At 44.2% G+C, this 15326-nt stretch overlaps 1 protein-coding gene across 4 annotated transcripts in view; it reads right to left on the minus strand.

Moving 5' to 3' along the window:
* The window catches only part of SLC50A1 (solute carrier family 50 member 1), a 73153-nt gene that overhangs the window by 871 nt on the left and 56956 nt on the right, over positions 1-15326 (minus strand). For all 4 annotated transcript variants that reach the window (XM_085873790.1, XM_085873791.1, XM_085873789.1 and 1 more), the window contains one exon: positions 1-436. This exon is cut by the window's left edge and continues 871 nt beyond it. In XM_085873790.1, coding sequence (XP_085729916.1) covers positions 341-436 — 96 coding nt within the window. In that variant the 3' untranslated portion in view covers positions 1-340. The remainder of the gene's footprint in view (positions 437-15326) is intronic.

A 15326-nucleotide genomic window follows, 5' to 3' on the forward strand; every position in this document is an offset into this window, starting at 1 on the left:
CCTCAAAAGTTAAAAAAAAACAATACGTGAAAAAAGTTTTTCAAAGTTTTCAAAATGCAACATTCCAAATCAATTTGTTGCCTTTAAGGCATTGTTGCAATCATAAATGACAAATGTCCAGCAACATTATCGCAGTGAAATGTATTTATGAAGTGCAATAAACTTTCGGTTATCGAAGCACCGCAGTGTTTCGGCAAAACAGTGCAGAGCAAAAATTCTGCACAAAATAGTTGACAATCCTTCATCCTTTGGCCGTGCGTAGAAATGTTTGTTACGATTGCTCAAAATAAAACATTTGAGGTTTTTGAACACACTTCAGGCAAGTTCTGGTGTAAATCTATCACAATTCAATTCGAGTTTGACTCTTGGACCTTGGATAAATCACAAACAGGAAGAGTTGCACCAGGCAGAGAGCTGAGCCCAGCATATTAGGAACCTGGAAAAAGCAAAAGTTAATTTGAGATGAAAGATTTAGATGAAAAGAAAATGTTGCACCAAACTACTAAATCTCAACAATTATATTTTGAAATCAGTTGCACTCGTTCTTAAAACGTTTGGCTTCACAAGTACAAACAATTTCCAAAAACTCTCATACAGACAAAACATTTTTTTTTTAAGTTCCAATAAAGACAAAAACTAAGAGGGGAATAAAAAGGTAAACAGCAGAATACAAACTGTAAGTAAATATGAATATGACAAGGACAAACATAGTCAGAAAGAAATTACTTTTATATGAAAAGTCGGAGTTTCGGCATCACGATGGAGCCTGGTTTTGAATCGTGACCCAGCTATAAGCTGTTCATCCTGGTGTTTCACAGGCAGGGTGATTCATCAATGTGTGTGCCATTACTTCTGCCGACAGTTGGTGTACACTAAAGATTCCACGGTGTCCTTCTCGAAGAATAGGCAAGCTATCGCCAGCACCTTGACAAAATTCCAAATTCCTGCCCTAACCCACAGAGGGCACTGCATCAGTGGGACAGCAGCACCCCTGAGCCAATGATGCAGTTCAACAGCCTTGTGCTGCATACAAAAGAAGAAGAAGGAGTGCAATGACATTTAGTTTGAAGAGTGAAAGGGATTGTGAGAACAAATGCTATAATCGGGAGAGTCAAAGTCGGGTGAACTACACATGGCAGTTCCATAGACCCACTACCCAAACATAAACATCTGTCAAAATCAACAACACACAAAGACGACTCCCCATGTCTGATCATGTTTACCTTTCACACCTCTGCTGTCAACACCACCCAGAGCATTTACAGTACAAACATCGACTCAACGACACCACTGATTACACCTGCTGAACCTCTGACAGGCTGCGCCACACACAGTAAAACACATTATGGAAGCACTGCCCTGGAAATAAATTATGGAACCAATAAATCATAAACACTGCACTGCCCTGGTTCTACAAATACAAGAACACACCGTAGATGTAACAGATATCTGGGTCACTCCCAGGAGATCAATCGGCTAACTCTATGCAGCAGGCAGAACATTGTAAGGCTACCAACTTTGGCAGATATAACGAGGGCCACATGGGAAATTTCATTGGTGTGGTGATAGTAGGGGGTAGTTTTTTTTTTGGGGGGGGGAGGTAGGAGCGATCATTGTAACGATTTGAGTGATAGCAACAAAACTTATCGCACCCATAATGGGGGCCAATAAGGAGTAAAATAGGGGGCAGTAACATTTTTTTGGGGGGGGGGGGGGTTGTTGGGAAGGGTGAAGGGAGTTCTCTATAATCTGGGCCTGGGCTGCAGCGGTACCAATTATGGCTTGCACAGTTGGGACCTAAGGGGGGTTTTATGGTGAAAGAAAATCAAAAAGTTTGTTTTGAGCTTTTATACATTTCTTTTCAATTTTCTTTTTGGGGGTGGGGGATTTGGAATAAGTGGGAGTGGAGAGGGATCTCTAATGGCTTGAGTAAACACAACCAAACTTGGGAGGGATGGTGTTTGCCCCATTTGGAGGTGGGAGGGATGGTGTTTTCCCCATTTGGAGGTGGGAGGGATGGTGTTTGCCCCATTTGGAGGTGGGAGGGATGGTGTTTGCCCCATTTGGAGGTGGGAGGGATGGTGTTTGCCCCATTTGGAGGTGGGAGGGATGGTGTTTGCCCCATTTGGAGGTGGGAGGGGTGGGGGGTTGCAAATTAATGATTAAGAAATGAAAACCTTTAGTAGATTGTGAGAATGAAGTGGAGATTTGGAATTAGCAGGAAAGGGTAATCTCTTGATCCACTTTAATTAATCATGATCAAACCTTTCAACAATAGTGTAGGCCTCATGGTGAGTAGAATATGGGGGAGGGGTGGAGTTTTGAGAAGGGGTGGGGATTATTCGTGTTTGTGTAGAGAACAGTGGGGCCATAGCATGTGTACCCCCTTAGTGCTTGGCACTTGTTAGGTCACGTATGCAAATATGATACAACAGTTTCCAAAAGCAACATATTTAACAAGTGGAGTATCAAACGAGTATGACTTACAACTTCAGACAGATACGGCAGCGGTTATTCCTAAAAAATATAATATAATTTAAAGGATTGCTGGAAATGATGTTAATTTTACAACATCCGAAATTAAACTTCATTTAAATTGTAAACCTCAAAACATAGTTCCCTTACCTAAAGTAAGAACCTTAACCTACAAGCAATTGAATAGTTTCTAGAATGCACATATCATCAGCTGGGCACTGTTCTTTCGCTTATATTGGGCGAGATGTGCATGAGGTGCCCAGTGTCATGCCATCCAGCATGTGTTTGTGATGTGGCCTGGCCCTGGAGCTTGGTGAGACTTGATCCATGCTGCCGGAAGGGAGGGCCCGAGTTTTTGCAAACTCCCACTTGCAAAGTTCCAGCTGTTGAGGATGAGAGAGACCAAGTTTTGTGGTATGAAGGACCACGCCAAATACAACGGAATGAGAACAAAGCCGTAGACGGCAGCTTTGATGGGGTGAGGTGGGTGCACATGGCGCCCAGAGTTGAGCCGATCAATGTGCATATAATAGGACATGGTTTGGCGCCCTCACCTTGCCTTGCAGCTTGATGGACTTTGCCGATTCTGTCCCATTAGGGAGGGCTGAGACCAGGGAGGGATGGGACAAGAGGGAGGAGACCAAGTCCGGGCGCATAACAGAGGCCACATGGGAAGTCGATCTACATCATTGCAATCGACATCGGGAGGTCGATCAACATCTACATCTTCAGGGAAGACGCATGGAAATACATCGCCTCCACTTCGGGGATGGAAGGAGGAAGGACGGGAGGAGGCATAACACGGGTAAGGAGACAACTTGGTCCATGAGTTGTATGTAGTTCCTTGCTATTGTTAAGCTGAATGCTTTCGTACTGGGGAGGGCTGGGTTTGGCCACATATAAGAAGACAGCTTGGTCAATGAATCGTGGTTCCTTGCAGGGGTGAAGATGGATGCTTCAGCAAAGGAGAAGGCTCCATTCAGCATTAAAGACTCGCAAGTGGAGATAAAACCGGTGGTGGCAACGGCACGCACGCATGCACACACACGAATCGTGACTTGCACATACACATGCACTATTGTGATTTACACACATATTATACAGATTGTTATATACACACATGTTGTGCATGACATTTTATAAATATTATATACACACACACACACATAATGTTTGTTTGTTTGTTTGTGACCCGACTCCTCTGAGCTCCCAAGGTTAATCACCACAAAACTTTACAGGATCACATTGTTTACCACGATGCACCTGAATGGGGATTTTAAAGTCATGAGGTCATTTGGCACGTTATCACTCCTTTACACCCTTTAGACTCCATTCGACTGTTGAGACCCCTTAGACCTTTTACCCCTTCACAACCATTTATAACTTTTTGTGACATATACAACCTTCGATACTCTTCAGACCAATGGACTTTTTAAGACCCTTTAAACACTTAGAACCACTTGGTGACCCTTAAGACCATTAACACACTTTAGACACCTTAGAGTTAGACCTTTTATGCCGCCTAGATCCCTTCGAACCATCAGACCTTTAGACCCTTTTGACCTTTTAAGACCCTTAAGCCACTTTAGAACTCTTAAAAAATAAAAAATTGCCCTGAAAATCGTTTTGACAATCTATTTCATGCACCATTCATGTTGCATCACAAATCGCAATGACGAATCAAAACTGATATCCTAAAGCAAAACTGATGTTGAAAAGTGAAACAAACTACTGAACAATGGATTAATTAATTATCAGATGGAAAACCAGAATGAAATACTGTGACAAATACTGAATGGAAATTTCCGAAAACAAAGCTAAAGGGAGTATAGAGAGAGAAGGGGTACATTGGAGACTGAAGAAGCAATGTGGAGAGGGATAGGTGCCTGTAGGTGCTGGGTTGGCATGGAAAGAACTTTGTTGATCTTCAGTCAAGCGGTAGGCCCAAAACATGCCTAAATCCGTTTCCCAGTTGCGCTTTCGTAATTTCACCCCCACTCCCAAGCAGTACTTTAGAGGTACAACAAGCAATGGGTTGGAAATCTTTGCTGGTAGAAAGGAACGAGGTTGTCGAGATTTCCAGCTCCACCCACTGTATTCCTGTTTCTACCAAGTGACATGTACCCCGCAAGTAGATATATATTCAACCAAAGAAGCACACTGACTGACACAACACTGACATCAGGTACATAAATTATACCAACACATCACACTTGTAGGCATCCATGTGGTACGCAAGCCTTTGCAGACTGAGATTAAAGCCTATGGTCATGACTAGAGGAAAGCAGAGATGTTGATCTCAAGGGCTCTGTTGGGGCTCATCAGGACAACATTACTGCCGATTGTTTATTCGTGACCATATAATTCTTTCCCATGCCTTTTTGCAAACTCGAGGTCTGCTGTCATGTGCCTTTTTCTCAGGGGTGGCTTCTGTCTGGCCACTCTCCGATAAAGCCGAGATTTGTGAAGTGCCGTATTGACTGCTGTACTTCCGGCAGGTTCTCCAATCTCAGCCAAGGAACTCGGAAGTTCTGTTAGAGTGGTCATTGTGTTCTTGGTCACCTCCCTGACCAAGGTCCTTTTTGCCCAGTTGCTCAATTTGGTCAGACAGCCAGCTCTAGGAAGAGTCTAATTCCATAATCTTTCCATATCCAATGATGGAGCTCACTGTACTCTTTGGAACTTTCAACACTAGAAATCGTTTTGTACCCTTCTACAGATCTATTTCTATCTCGGAATTCTATGGACAGTTCCATGGACTTCATGGTAGAGTTTCTGCTCTGGTATGCACTGTCAACTGTGGGACCTTTGTCATTATGGGGTATTTTGTGTAGATTGGTGACAAAAAATTTGAAATATATCCATTTTAAATTGAGGCTGTAACTACAAAATGTGACAAAAGTCGAGGGGTGTGAATACTTTTTTGACTCCTAAAGAATACCAGTCGAAGCACCTTAGCCAATTTCGACCAATATCTCTCCTTAATGTAGAAGGCAATATTTTTTTGCAGGACTTGCAAAAAGGTTAATAAGTTACTTGGTCTCAAATAAATATATCCAAACTGATACAGAAAGGAGGGATTCCTGGAATACCAGGAAATGTGGAGCACACAGCAATGATTTGGGAGGCCATCCGGGACGCCAAGTGAAGGCAGAAACGTTTAGATGGCACATAGTTAGACCTGGTAAATGTTTATGGTGCAACACCTCATCGACTCATATGGAAGGCATCAAGGTTACACCATGTACTACAGTCGATTGATTATTCAACTTGAATAAACATACTTTGCGAAGTTCAGAATGCGTTTCTCCACTACTTCCTATACAACAAAAAATATGTCAAGTTACAGGTTGGTATTGCGACGGGTTGTACGGTTTCGCCTGTCCTCTTCATCGTGACAATGCAACTCATCCTGGACGGAGTACAATGGGAAATACCGGTGACAGCACAACTTGGGAATGGTATTGTCACACCTTCCTTGAGAGCATTCATGGACAACACAACAATCCTGACTAATGCTCAGAAAGAAATGCAAGACATTCTGGACAAGCTATATGAGCTTACAATGTGGTGTCATAAATTTCAAACCATCAAAATTGCGTTTGGTCTCAATCATTCAAGGGAAACATCGTGATGCCATTTTTTTTTTTTAAGTAGCAGGGTATAAAAGTCCAACATTATTTGAAGAGCCTATTAAGAGGCTGGACGCTGCTGTGAAAAGTTCCTGAAGGATACATTTACCTGCAAGACTGTTGTTCAAGAAGCTCTTCATAATCTAGCTCTAATAGATAAGACATGGTTGCAAGATCGATTCAAAGTGTGGATACTACAATTTATGTTGATCCCCAAATTGTTGTGGCCACTTCAAGTGCATGAGTTCACCTTGTTAACTGTTGAGAGCCTTGAGAAGAAGTTTAATCAACACATGCAAAAATGACTTGGTCTTCCTCCCTAATTAGCAACACATGCATTGTACTTCAAGAAAGCAATGTCAGTACTCCCAATAAAATCATTGACAGAGAAATTTAAGGTAGCTAAATGTAGACGGCTCCTTTCTCTCAAAAGTTCTAGGGATGAATTCATCCATAAAGCACAGCCGAGAATAAGAAACGGTTATAAATGGAGTGCACACAAAGCAGTCGCAAACTCTCAAAACTCCCTGAAGACAAGAGATTATCGCAGCTGTTCAAGCTCATCGGAAAGGTCTGGGACTGATAGAATCGACGTGTGTGTGATGGTCAAAAGCAAACAACCATCAAAAAACAAACTTGACACTTGAGGGAGTGCGTAAAGAAGAAAATGATAAATGTCTCTTTAAGGCTGTCCAATGGAGCCAGCAAGGGTAGTGGACAAGCTGGGAGGATTGTTTACAAAGGTCCCTAACATGGAATGACTGATGGCACATGTCACCTCTGCAAATTAGTTTCCTCATTCGGTCCATTTATGATAATCTACCCACAGGGGCCAATCTCACTCGTTGGAAAGCAAAAGATGATGCTCAATGTAAACTTTGTGGTAGCTATGAAACGGAACATACGCTGTTTGCATGTAGGTTTGCCCGAGCAAAAAAGCGTTATACCTGGAGGCATATTCGGGTACTCAAATGTATCGCAAGAAACAGAGATACAGTAAAATGTACCCACAATGACACACCTATCCCAGTCAAGGGAAACGTGAATTACTGATAATTTGAAAATGTGGGCTGATCCACCCGACATGAATAGATTTCCTGGCATTATCGTTGAGACACGTCAAAGACCAGATATTGTCTTTCAGTCGAGCAGGCGCATCATAATTATTGAGTCAACAGTACCATTTGAGTCTCAGATGTCAGAAGCTGGTGAAGTTAAAAGAGCTAATTATGAGTGGCTAATGACAAAGATGAACAAGAAAGGATATGCTACTGACTTATTTAATGTAGAAATTGGAGAAAGGGGATTAATTGGTCAGTCAACCTATACCCTTGTAAAAAATCTTTGCCTGACAAGTGGAGACAGAACGAAAATTTGGAAGGAGTGGTCGACGGCTGCTGAAGAGGCGTGGCTTTGGTTTAAAAGAGAAGACTCAGACTGGTCATTAGGAAAACACCAGTCTGATAACTAAGCTTCCTCGACTTGATTAGAACATGGCTTTGTTTTTCTTGCCTCTCCCTCCCTCCCCAAATAACAATAATGGGAAAAAGTGAGGTGAAAAGCAGAAGTTTCTGGAATAGGTCATAGCAAGAAACTCCCAATAGGAAGACGTTCCTTTTTTTGGAGCTTGCCATCCCCCTCCCACCCCGAGTAAAGAGTTAAGGAGCAAAACACTCTTCAACAGGGGGATATTCCTCTTAAGGCTTCCTTGCGGTATATACTCCTGGAGTTTTGACATTACACACACACTATATATATATATATATATATATATATATATATATATATATATATATATATATATATATATATATATATATATATATATATATATATATATATATATATATATATATATATATGTCATATCATCTACTATATAAATGGCAGTCCTTCTGTCTGTCTGTCTATTTGTAACAAATAAGCTCCGAGACCAGTGAACCGATCTTGATGAAACTTTACACACATATAGACCTAACATTCAGCTCCAGGATGCGCTAAGTGGCTATCCATAAAAATGAAAAATATATATTTTTAATTCCATTAAAAAAAAATGGCTTTCGAATAGTGCGCCAGCGTATTAATCGTAACAAAAGGCTTCATGGTTAAAAACGCTAGGGTTTTTTGAAATACAAAATGTTCGTATTCGTTGACTTTTTAAACATACACATTCTCCTCGTGTTATTTGAATTCTCGAACTGCATGCGCACGGCAACAGCTAACTGCTGATAGATCTGCTCATGAAAGAACCATGCAAGCGGAGTCAGCTGCAGAGAGAGTCGTCTTACTGCTGATATATCTGCGCATGAACGAGCCAGGCAAGCAGAGTCGGCTGCAGAAAGAGAGAGCGTCGCCTAACTGCAAATAGAGCGTCACACCGACAGGCGAGAGAAGCACAAAACTCATGTTCCAGCTTTCTAGGTCCGGGTTTTGCCAGGACATCAAGGACAGTTGCCACTGCTGCTAGAAACATTGAGTGGCTCAAGGCCACCTTCAACTATGACCTCTGAGGATTACAGCAGCATAAAGCCTTCCTTCCATAAATCTGAGGAATAAAAGAAGCCTTCCTAATTTTCTCCATACAACTAATGCCTCAGTCTAACTAGCGTGAGGAAAATAGGGAAAATTTCCTGGGTATTACCGGGTACTTCAGCTAGTGTATGTGTGTATATATATATATATATATATATATATATATATATATATATATATATATATATATATATATATATATATATATATATATATATATATATATCCATATCCTCGAGAGAGTCCACACCTGGTTTCAAAATTGTCACATTTTGTTGCCTTATAGCCTGGAATTAAATTGCATTAAATCAGACTTTTTCCACTTTTATTTACTCAAATCGGCCGAAACTCAAATCCTATCCAGGTTCCTCATAACGACTCCATCCTTGCGCTTTAATTCTTCAGGTTCCTTCTTGGTCTTCATATATATATATATATATATATATATATATATATATATATATATATATATATATATATTTTGACATTAAATTGATGCAGGTGGGACAATACATCGTTCAGCTGTACAAGACAGCCAAGCAGTAAATCGAACAAAGTCCGACTAAACTCGACTCCCCAATTTTTTGAACAAACCGGAAAGAGTCGTCGGGTGACGTTTCGCTTTGCGGTCCGCAAGGCTTCTCAAACCAAGAGGCACAGCGAACCACACATGGCCATTTATAGCGAAGGACTTCCTGTCATGTGTGTAAGCATGCACACATCTTTTGGTTATCAGAATGTGGTCATGTCACTCATTGGATTCCCAACGATTCCCGGTCATTAAAAAATTATTTTAAAATCTGGTAATGTAATTATGCATATGCACAACTTACTGTGCATGCCCCAGTACCTTCGGGTTGTTAAAAGACCGTGTTTTTGTTCTACATGTGGATCGGGATGTGCGTGCGGGTTGATGCACGTACCGGTGAAAGGTGTGAGTGTGTTTTGTTGCGTGACGGCATGTTTGCAGTATGTGGAGCAGTGTATTGCAGTGGCTGGTGATTTCTTGTGGCAGTGTATGCGTACCAAAGCTATTGTTGAACCGACCTGTATCCTTGCTCTTGCACTAACCTCTTATAAATGCTTTAACCAATGGGTTGTGCTGTACAGGGAGATCAATGGTTTCATTTTTGACCACCTCTCTATTCTTTGACATGCCAGGCTTCGAGCAGTCATCATCAGTGTTTGTTGGGAATGACATCCAATGTGTGGGTTCCTCCTAGTTCCAGTTAATGCCCCATTTATATGTGGTGCCATGCAATTGCTGACTGATCTATGTTACTGATCAGGTTTTTTGTCAGGTCAGGTTCGATCTGTGACCTGCTACAGGTACCATGTAAACCTGTACTAACCTGTTCCATGGTCGGGTTGTCGGCAACTAAACCGTCTCCCCCACCACGTTTTCTGGTGAGGGGGGTGTTTGGATATGGACACCCAGCAGGATTAAAAACAAAACCTATCAAAGGGCGGAGGAGCTCCTTGTGAGCCAACGGCCATCCATATCTAGTGCCCAACTGTGTCTGCAGACGTCCTCCTGCAGTTGGGTTGCCTTCTTATTAGGAGGTTGGTGGCAGGATTTGCACTCCGGCCACCGTAAAACCCTTCATTCCGCAAAACGCAAAAACGCAAAAAAATCTGAAAACCCACTCCGTGGGAGTACCTCCTGTGCAGCTTCCCTTCGCAGGGCAGCTTGTCATCACCTGATGACGGGATTGGGGCAAAGCCTTCGGGACCCCCAATATTTGATAGGAGGGAAACCACGGGGTAACATCCCTGGGTCAGATTGTGGGAGAGTGTGTCGGAGTGGTGCTGAGGTGTCGTCCACCAGACGGCGGTCTCCTTGGGTTAACCTGAGGCGGTCCCTTCGGGTGGGTGCCTGGAATGTCCTATCCCTAAGAGAGGATGATCACCTGTCTCTGTTATCATCTGAGCTCAAGCGTTTGGACATCGGGATTGCAGCTCTCTCTGAGGTTCGGAGACCGGATTGCGGAGAGATAATGGTGGGTGGTTACACCTACTATTGGTCTAGTCGCTTTGATGGTTACCATACCCAAGGAGTTGCTGTAGCTGTGTCCAATAAGCTGACCCCAATGATAATTGAGGTAACACCGGTCAACAAGCGTATTATGAGATTAAGGATTCGTCACTCCTTAGGTGTCATTTCCCTGGTCTCTGTTTATGCTCCGACTGAGGCGAGTGATCTCAACGTGAAGGATGCATTCTACGCCACGCTCGAGTCTGTGGTTGATCAGTGCCCCAGACGAGATACACTTCTAGTCTTGGGGGATTTCAATGCATCGACTGGCACTGATAGGGATGGTTATGAGGTGTGTGTTGGTCCCCATGGGTCAGGAACTATGAACCAGAATAGCACTAAGTTCCTTGACTTTGCAAGAAGTCATGGACTTAGGGTGGCTGGTTCATGGTTTCAGCACCCACAAGCTCATCGCTGGACTTGGTATTCCAACGCTGGCGGTGTGGCAAAGGAGATTGACCATGTCCTCATTGACGGTCGTTGGAGGATGATCCAGAACTGCAGGGTCTACCGGAGTGCTCAGTTCCTCAATACTGACCACAGGCTTGTTGTAGCAACTCTAAAGCTGCACCTTAAATCCTGGAGAATGGTACCATCCCAGCCTAGGCTGGATGTTGCCAAGCTCAGGGATGAGAGAGTAGCTGAGGAGTTTGCAAACAGGCTGAGTGGACACTTGGGGGGTCTGGGTGCTTTGGGCGGTCCTGAAGAGTTGTGGAGCGCCTTTAAGACCACCGTCCTTGATGTTGCCGGTGGATGTCTTGGAACTCACCGCAGGGCAAAGAAGAATTTTGTCTCTCAAGGGACACTGGATACCATTGACCAGAGTCGCAGGGCCAGGCTGAATGGCAGAGCTGAGCTGTTCAGGGAGCTGAGGCGTAAAACTGTACGTGCACTGAGGGTGGACAAGGAGGCCTATGTGCGAGGAATCTGTGAGGGGGTAGAGCATCACCTGTGGACAGGTGATACTCGTCCCGCTTACAGGGGAATTCGCGCATTACGTTCATCCAAGCCCATCCCTCGGAGCACTGCAGTTCGAGCAGAGAGTGGTAGGCTCTTGACAGAGGAGTCTGAAGTGAAGGCCCGCTGGGCCGGTTACTTTGAGTGGTTGTACAAGGCTGATCCCCCAGCTGTCGAGTTGGACGTCAAGGGTGTTACAATCCCTGTTGCTGACCCACGAATCAACTGTGGTCCACCTTCGCTTGTGGAAACACGGGCTGCGGTGAACCAGTTGAAACGGGGCAAAGCTCCAGGGATTTGTGGCATCCATGCCGAACTTCTCAAGGCTGGTGGAAATGCTGCACTCGTGTCGTTGCATGCAGTTTTGTGCTCTGCCTGGAACACAGGCATCATCCCAACTGACTGGAAGAGGGGCCTTGTTGTCCCTCTCTGGAAAGGGAAGGGTGATCGCCAAGACTGCAACAACTACCGAGGGGTGACGCTGCTCTCAGTGCCAGGCAAGGTCTTTGCTCGGATAATTCTTGATAGGGTTCGCCACCATCTGCTTGAGCACCAGCGTCCAGAGCAGTCAGGCTTTACACCAAAGAGGTCAACGATTGACCGTATCCTTGCCCTTCGTGTCCTCACCGAACGCAGACGAGAGTTTCGGCAGGGGCTGCTTGCAGCCTATGTTGATCTCTGTAAAGCGTTCGATTCAGTGAATTCGGATGTCCTCTGAAGGATTCTTGGTCTTCGTGGGGTGCCACCAAAACTGATCGATCTGATGTCTGAACTCTACTCTGGTACTGAGAGTGCTGTGAAGTGTGGTGGTACCATCTCTGACTTATTTCCAGTTGTTACTGGAGTTCGTCAGGGGTGTGTACTTGCCCCCACACTTTTCAGCATTTGTATGGACTGGATTTTAGGGAGGATGTCGGAGAGATCAAGTTGCGGTGCATCGTTTGGGAATGTCAAGATCTCGGACCTTGATTTTGCAGACGATGCAGTCATCTTTGCGGAGACTTTAGACATCCTTTTGGGGGCCCTGGAGGTGCTGAATGAAGAGTCGGAGCCGCTGGGATTACGGGTTTCTTGGGTCAAAACTAAGATCCAGGCTTTCGGTGACATATTGGATGCTGCTGTCCTGTCTGTGTCTGTTTGTGGTGAGGATGTTGAGGTCGTGGAGAGATTCACTTACCTTGACAGTGATATTCATGTCTCTGCTGGCTGCGAGTCAGAGGTCAATAGACGTCTGGGTCGGGCCTGGGGAGTCATGGATTCACTGGATCATGGGGTGTGGCGCTGCCGGTACTTGTGCGGGAGGACGAAAGTCCGAGTCTTCAGGTCCTTGGTACTTCCAGTCTTGCTCTATGGGTGCGAGACTTGGACTCTGACCAAGGATCTGAGACGGAGACTTAATTCCTTTCTTTGGTACCAGGTGTCTTCGAAGAATCCTTGGCTATCGCTGGTCGGATTTTGTGTCCAACGAGCGGTTGCTGAGAGAGACTCGGATGAGATTTGTTACCTGCATAGTCCGTGAGCGTCAGTTGCGGCTGTATGGGCATGTGGCTCGTTTTCCTGATGCTGATCCTGCTCACCAGATTCTCTCAGCGAGGGAGTCTCATGAGTGGAGGAGGCCAGTGGGCCGACCACGTTCCTCATGGTTGCAGCAGGTTGACCACCATCTCAAGGAGATGGGGATGGGCCTGGCATCTGCCTGGGGGATGGCCAGACGGAGGCCCCTGGAGTACCGACGGAAAGTGGATGCAGCGACGCGCTGTTCTGGCACATGCTCCCATACCTGACCTGACCAGACCTATGTTACCCAATCGCTTTACCCTTTTGTGTTCAACCAGCCGTGTATGGAGGTTTCTCCCAGTTTCTCCGATATATGCCTCTCCAGTCCTTGCATACCACACCCGACTTGTCACTTTCTGGTATTGCATCTTTCGGTTTGGTTAAAACACCCCATATAGTATGTAATGGTTTGTGGCCTTTTCAGCGATTTATATGGTGATGTATCAAGTCTATTTTATAATCGTTACTTATTTTGTCAGTCTTTGAGTGTCCAGTCTGTAAGCCCAATTCTTCCAAAAGTGTTTGAATGTTGAATGTTTTGCAGACAAATGCAATATTATTATTTGCTTTGTCAATTGTAACAATAACATGGTCGTGTCCATGCTGGTTCAGACTGGCCTGGACAGATAGCTGAACGGTTCGACCTTGGAGGCGAACACGTGATCCTTGGAGATTATACATACACGGGATGGAGGGTGGCAAGGATGCGTAGGAGACGGAAATACGAGGGTTTATACTCAAACCCACAACGAATAGACAAACACAAGCAAATTTAATAAATAAGGGTTTAATGAACATAAATCAAATATTTATCATGGAGCTAAATCAAAGCATGATGTAATAAAATGTGAGGTAAATTTAAGCCTAAAGTTGAGACGCCCCCACACACAGTTACAAAAACAGAGAAGGGTAAATATAAAATAAAATAAAATCCCTTCCTTTATTCTGGCACTTAGATGGGTGTCCAGAGATGATCTTATATGAGCTTGGTGATCGAACCAAGTCGTGATGTGCAGGAAACCGCACCCGACAATGGTGGGAAACGTGCGTGAGTATTTGTGTGGCGGTATTCAACGCCAAGGCTCACCAACCGCTGTGCAGCTTTCATCTCACGAACAAATATGACGACGCCGCTCCTCTTTTAACACGAGGTCCGCTCGCCACAATAGCCCACCTTCCTCCTCAAACACATAATGGGATAACGCCAAGTTGTTGCCGAGATATGCTCCTTCTCTTTCTCTTTCTCTCTGTCTCTCTCTGTCTCTCTCTGTCTCTCTCTGTCTCTCTCTGTCTCTCTCTGTCTCTCTCTGTCTCTCTCTGTCTGTCTCTGTCTGTCTCTGTCTGTCTCTCTCTCTCTCTGTCTCTCTCTCATAAACAAACAACTTCGCGATTCAGCCAAACAGTAATGGCTCGTGTCTTGCTCCAGCACACAGGCAAATTCACAAAGCACGAACACAAAAATCATGCAGACTTCTTTGGCATGTTGAGAAGCCAGCCAGCGAGACCCTCTCATCTCCACCACGTACTTCACACAACTATCTCCTCTGTGATCATGCCCCCTTCCCTCACATCACACCGACCAATCCCAAGCCTTGGAGCGTGGCCTGCCAGTTGTTGTTAAAGCATTGTTCCTTTTTATAGCTGGCTTTGTAAATGCAAAAAATGTAGGAAAAGGTCACAGGGGATTAATCACATACTGGGAGATATTGGCCTGAAACCCTACCTAATTAGCACAGCACCACCACCCTGTGTGGTGACACATAACTTAAGCTGATAGTTTTCCCGACTTAAATTACATTGAGATGTCTCCTGCTCATCCACGGATCATGCTTCCCGATACACTCCTTCCTTTGCTATGAAATTCCTCCATCTACCCCACAAACATAATGTGTTGGGTAAACTTTCAGAAACAATACAACAAAAAGCACCACCAAGGGCCGTGTCCACTTTACGAGATGCAATTGGGGGAAAAAATCTTCAACTATAAGGAAACTGTGCAATCTATAGACTAGACGTAGAGGAATAGTTGAGTAACACACATAATTGTAAGTGAGAACATTCCATATTTAAAGATCCACATCATAAACACATCATCACAGGTGATCTCAGAAGAGTGAAAGATAGAAAATTATGTGCAT

The sequence above is a fragment of the Eptatretus burgeri genome, chromosome 3 (assembly GCF_056783735.1).
Source record: "Eptatretus burgeri isolate ZD-2024b chromosome 3, Ebu_testis_v1, whole genome shotgun sequence".
In the NCBI taxonomy this organism is placed as follows: Eukaryota; Metazoa; Chordata; class Myxini; order Myxiniformes; family Myxinidae; genus Eptatretus; species Eptatretus burgeri.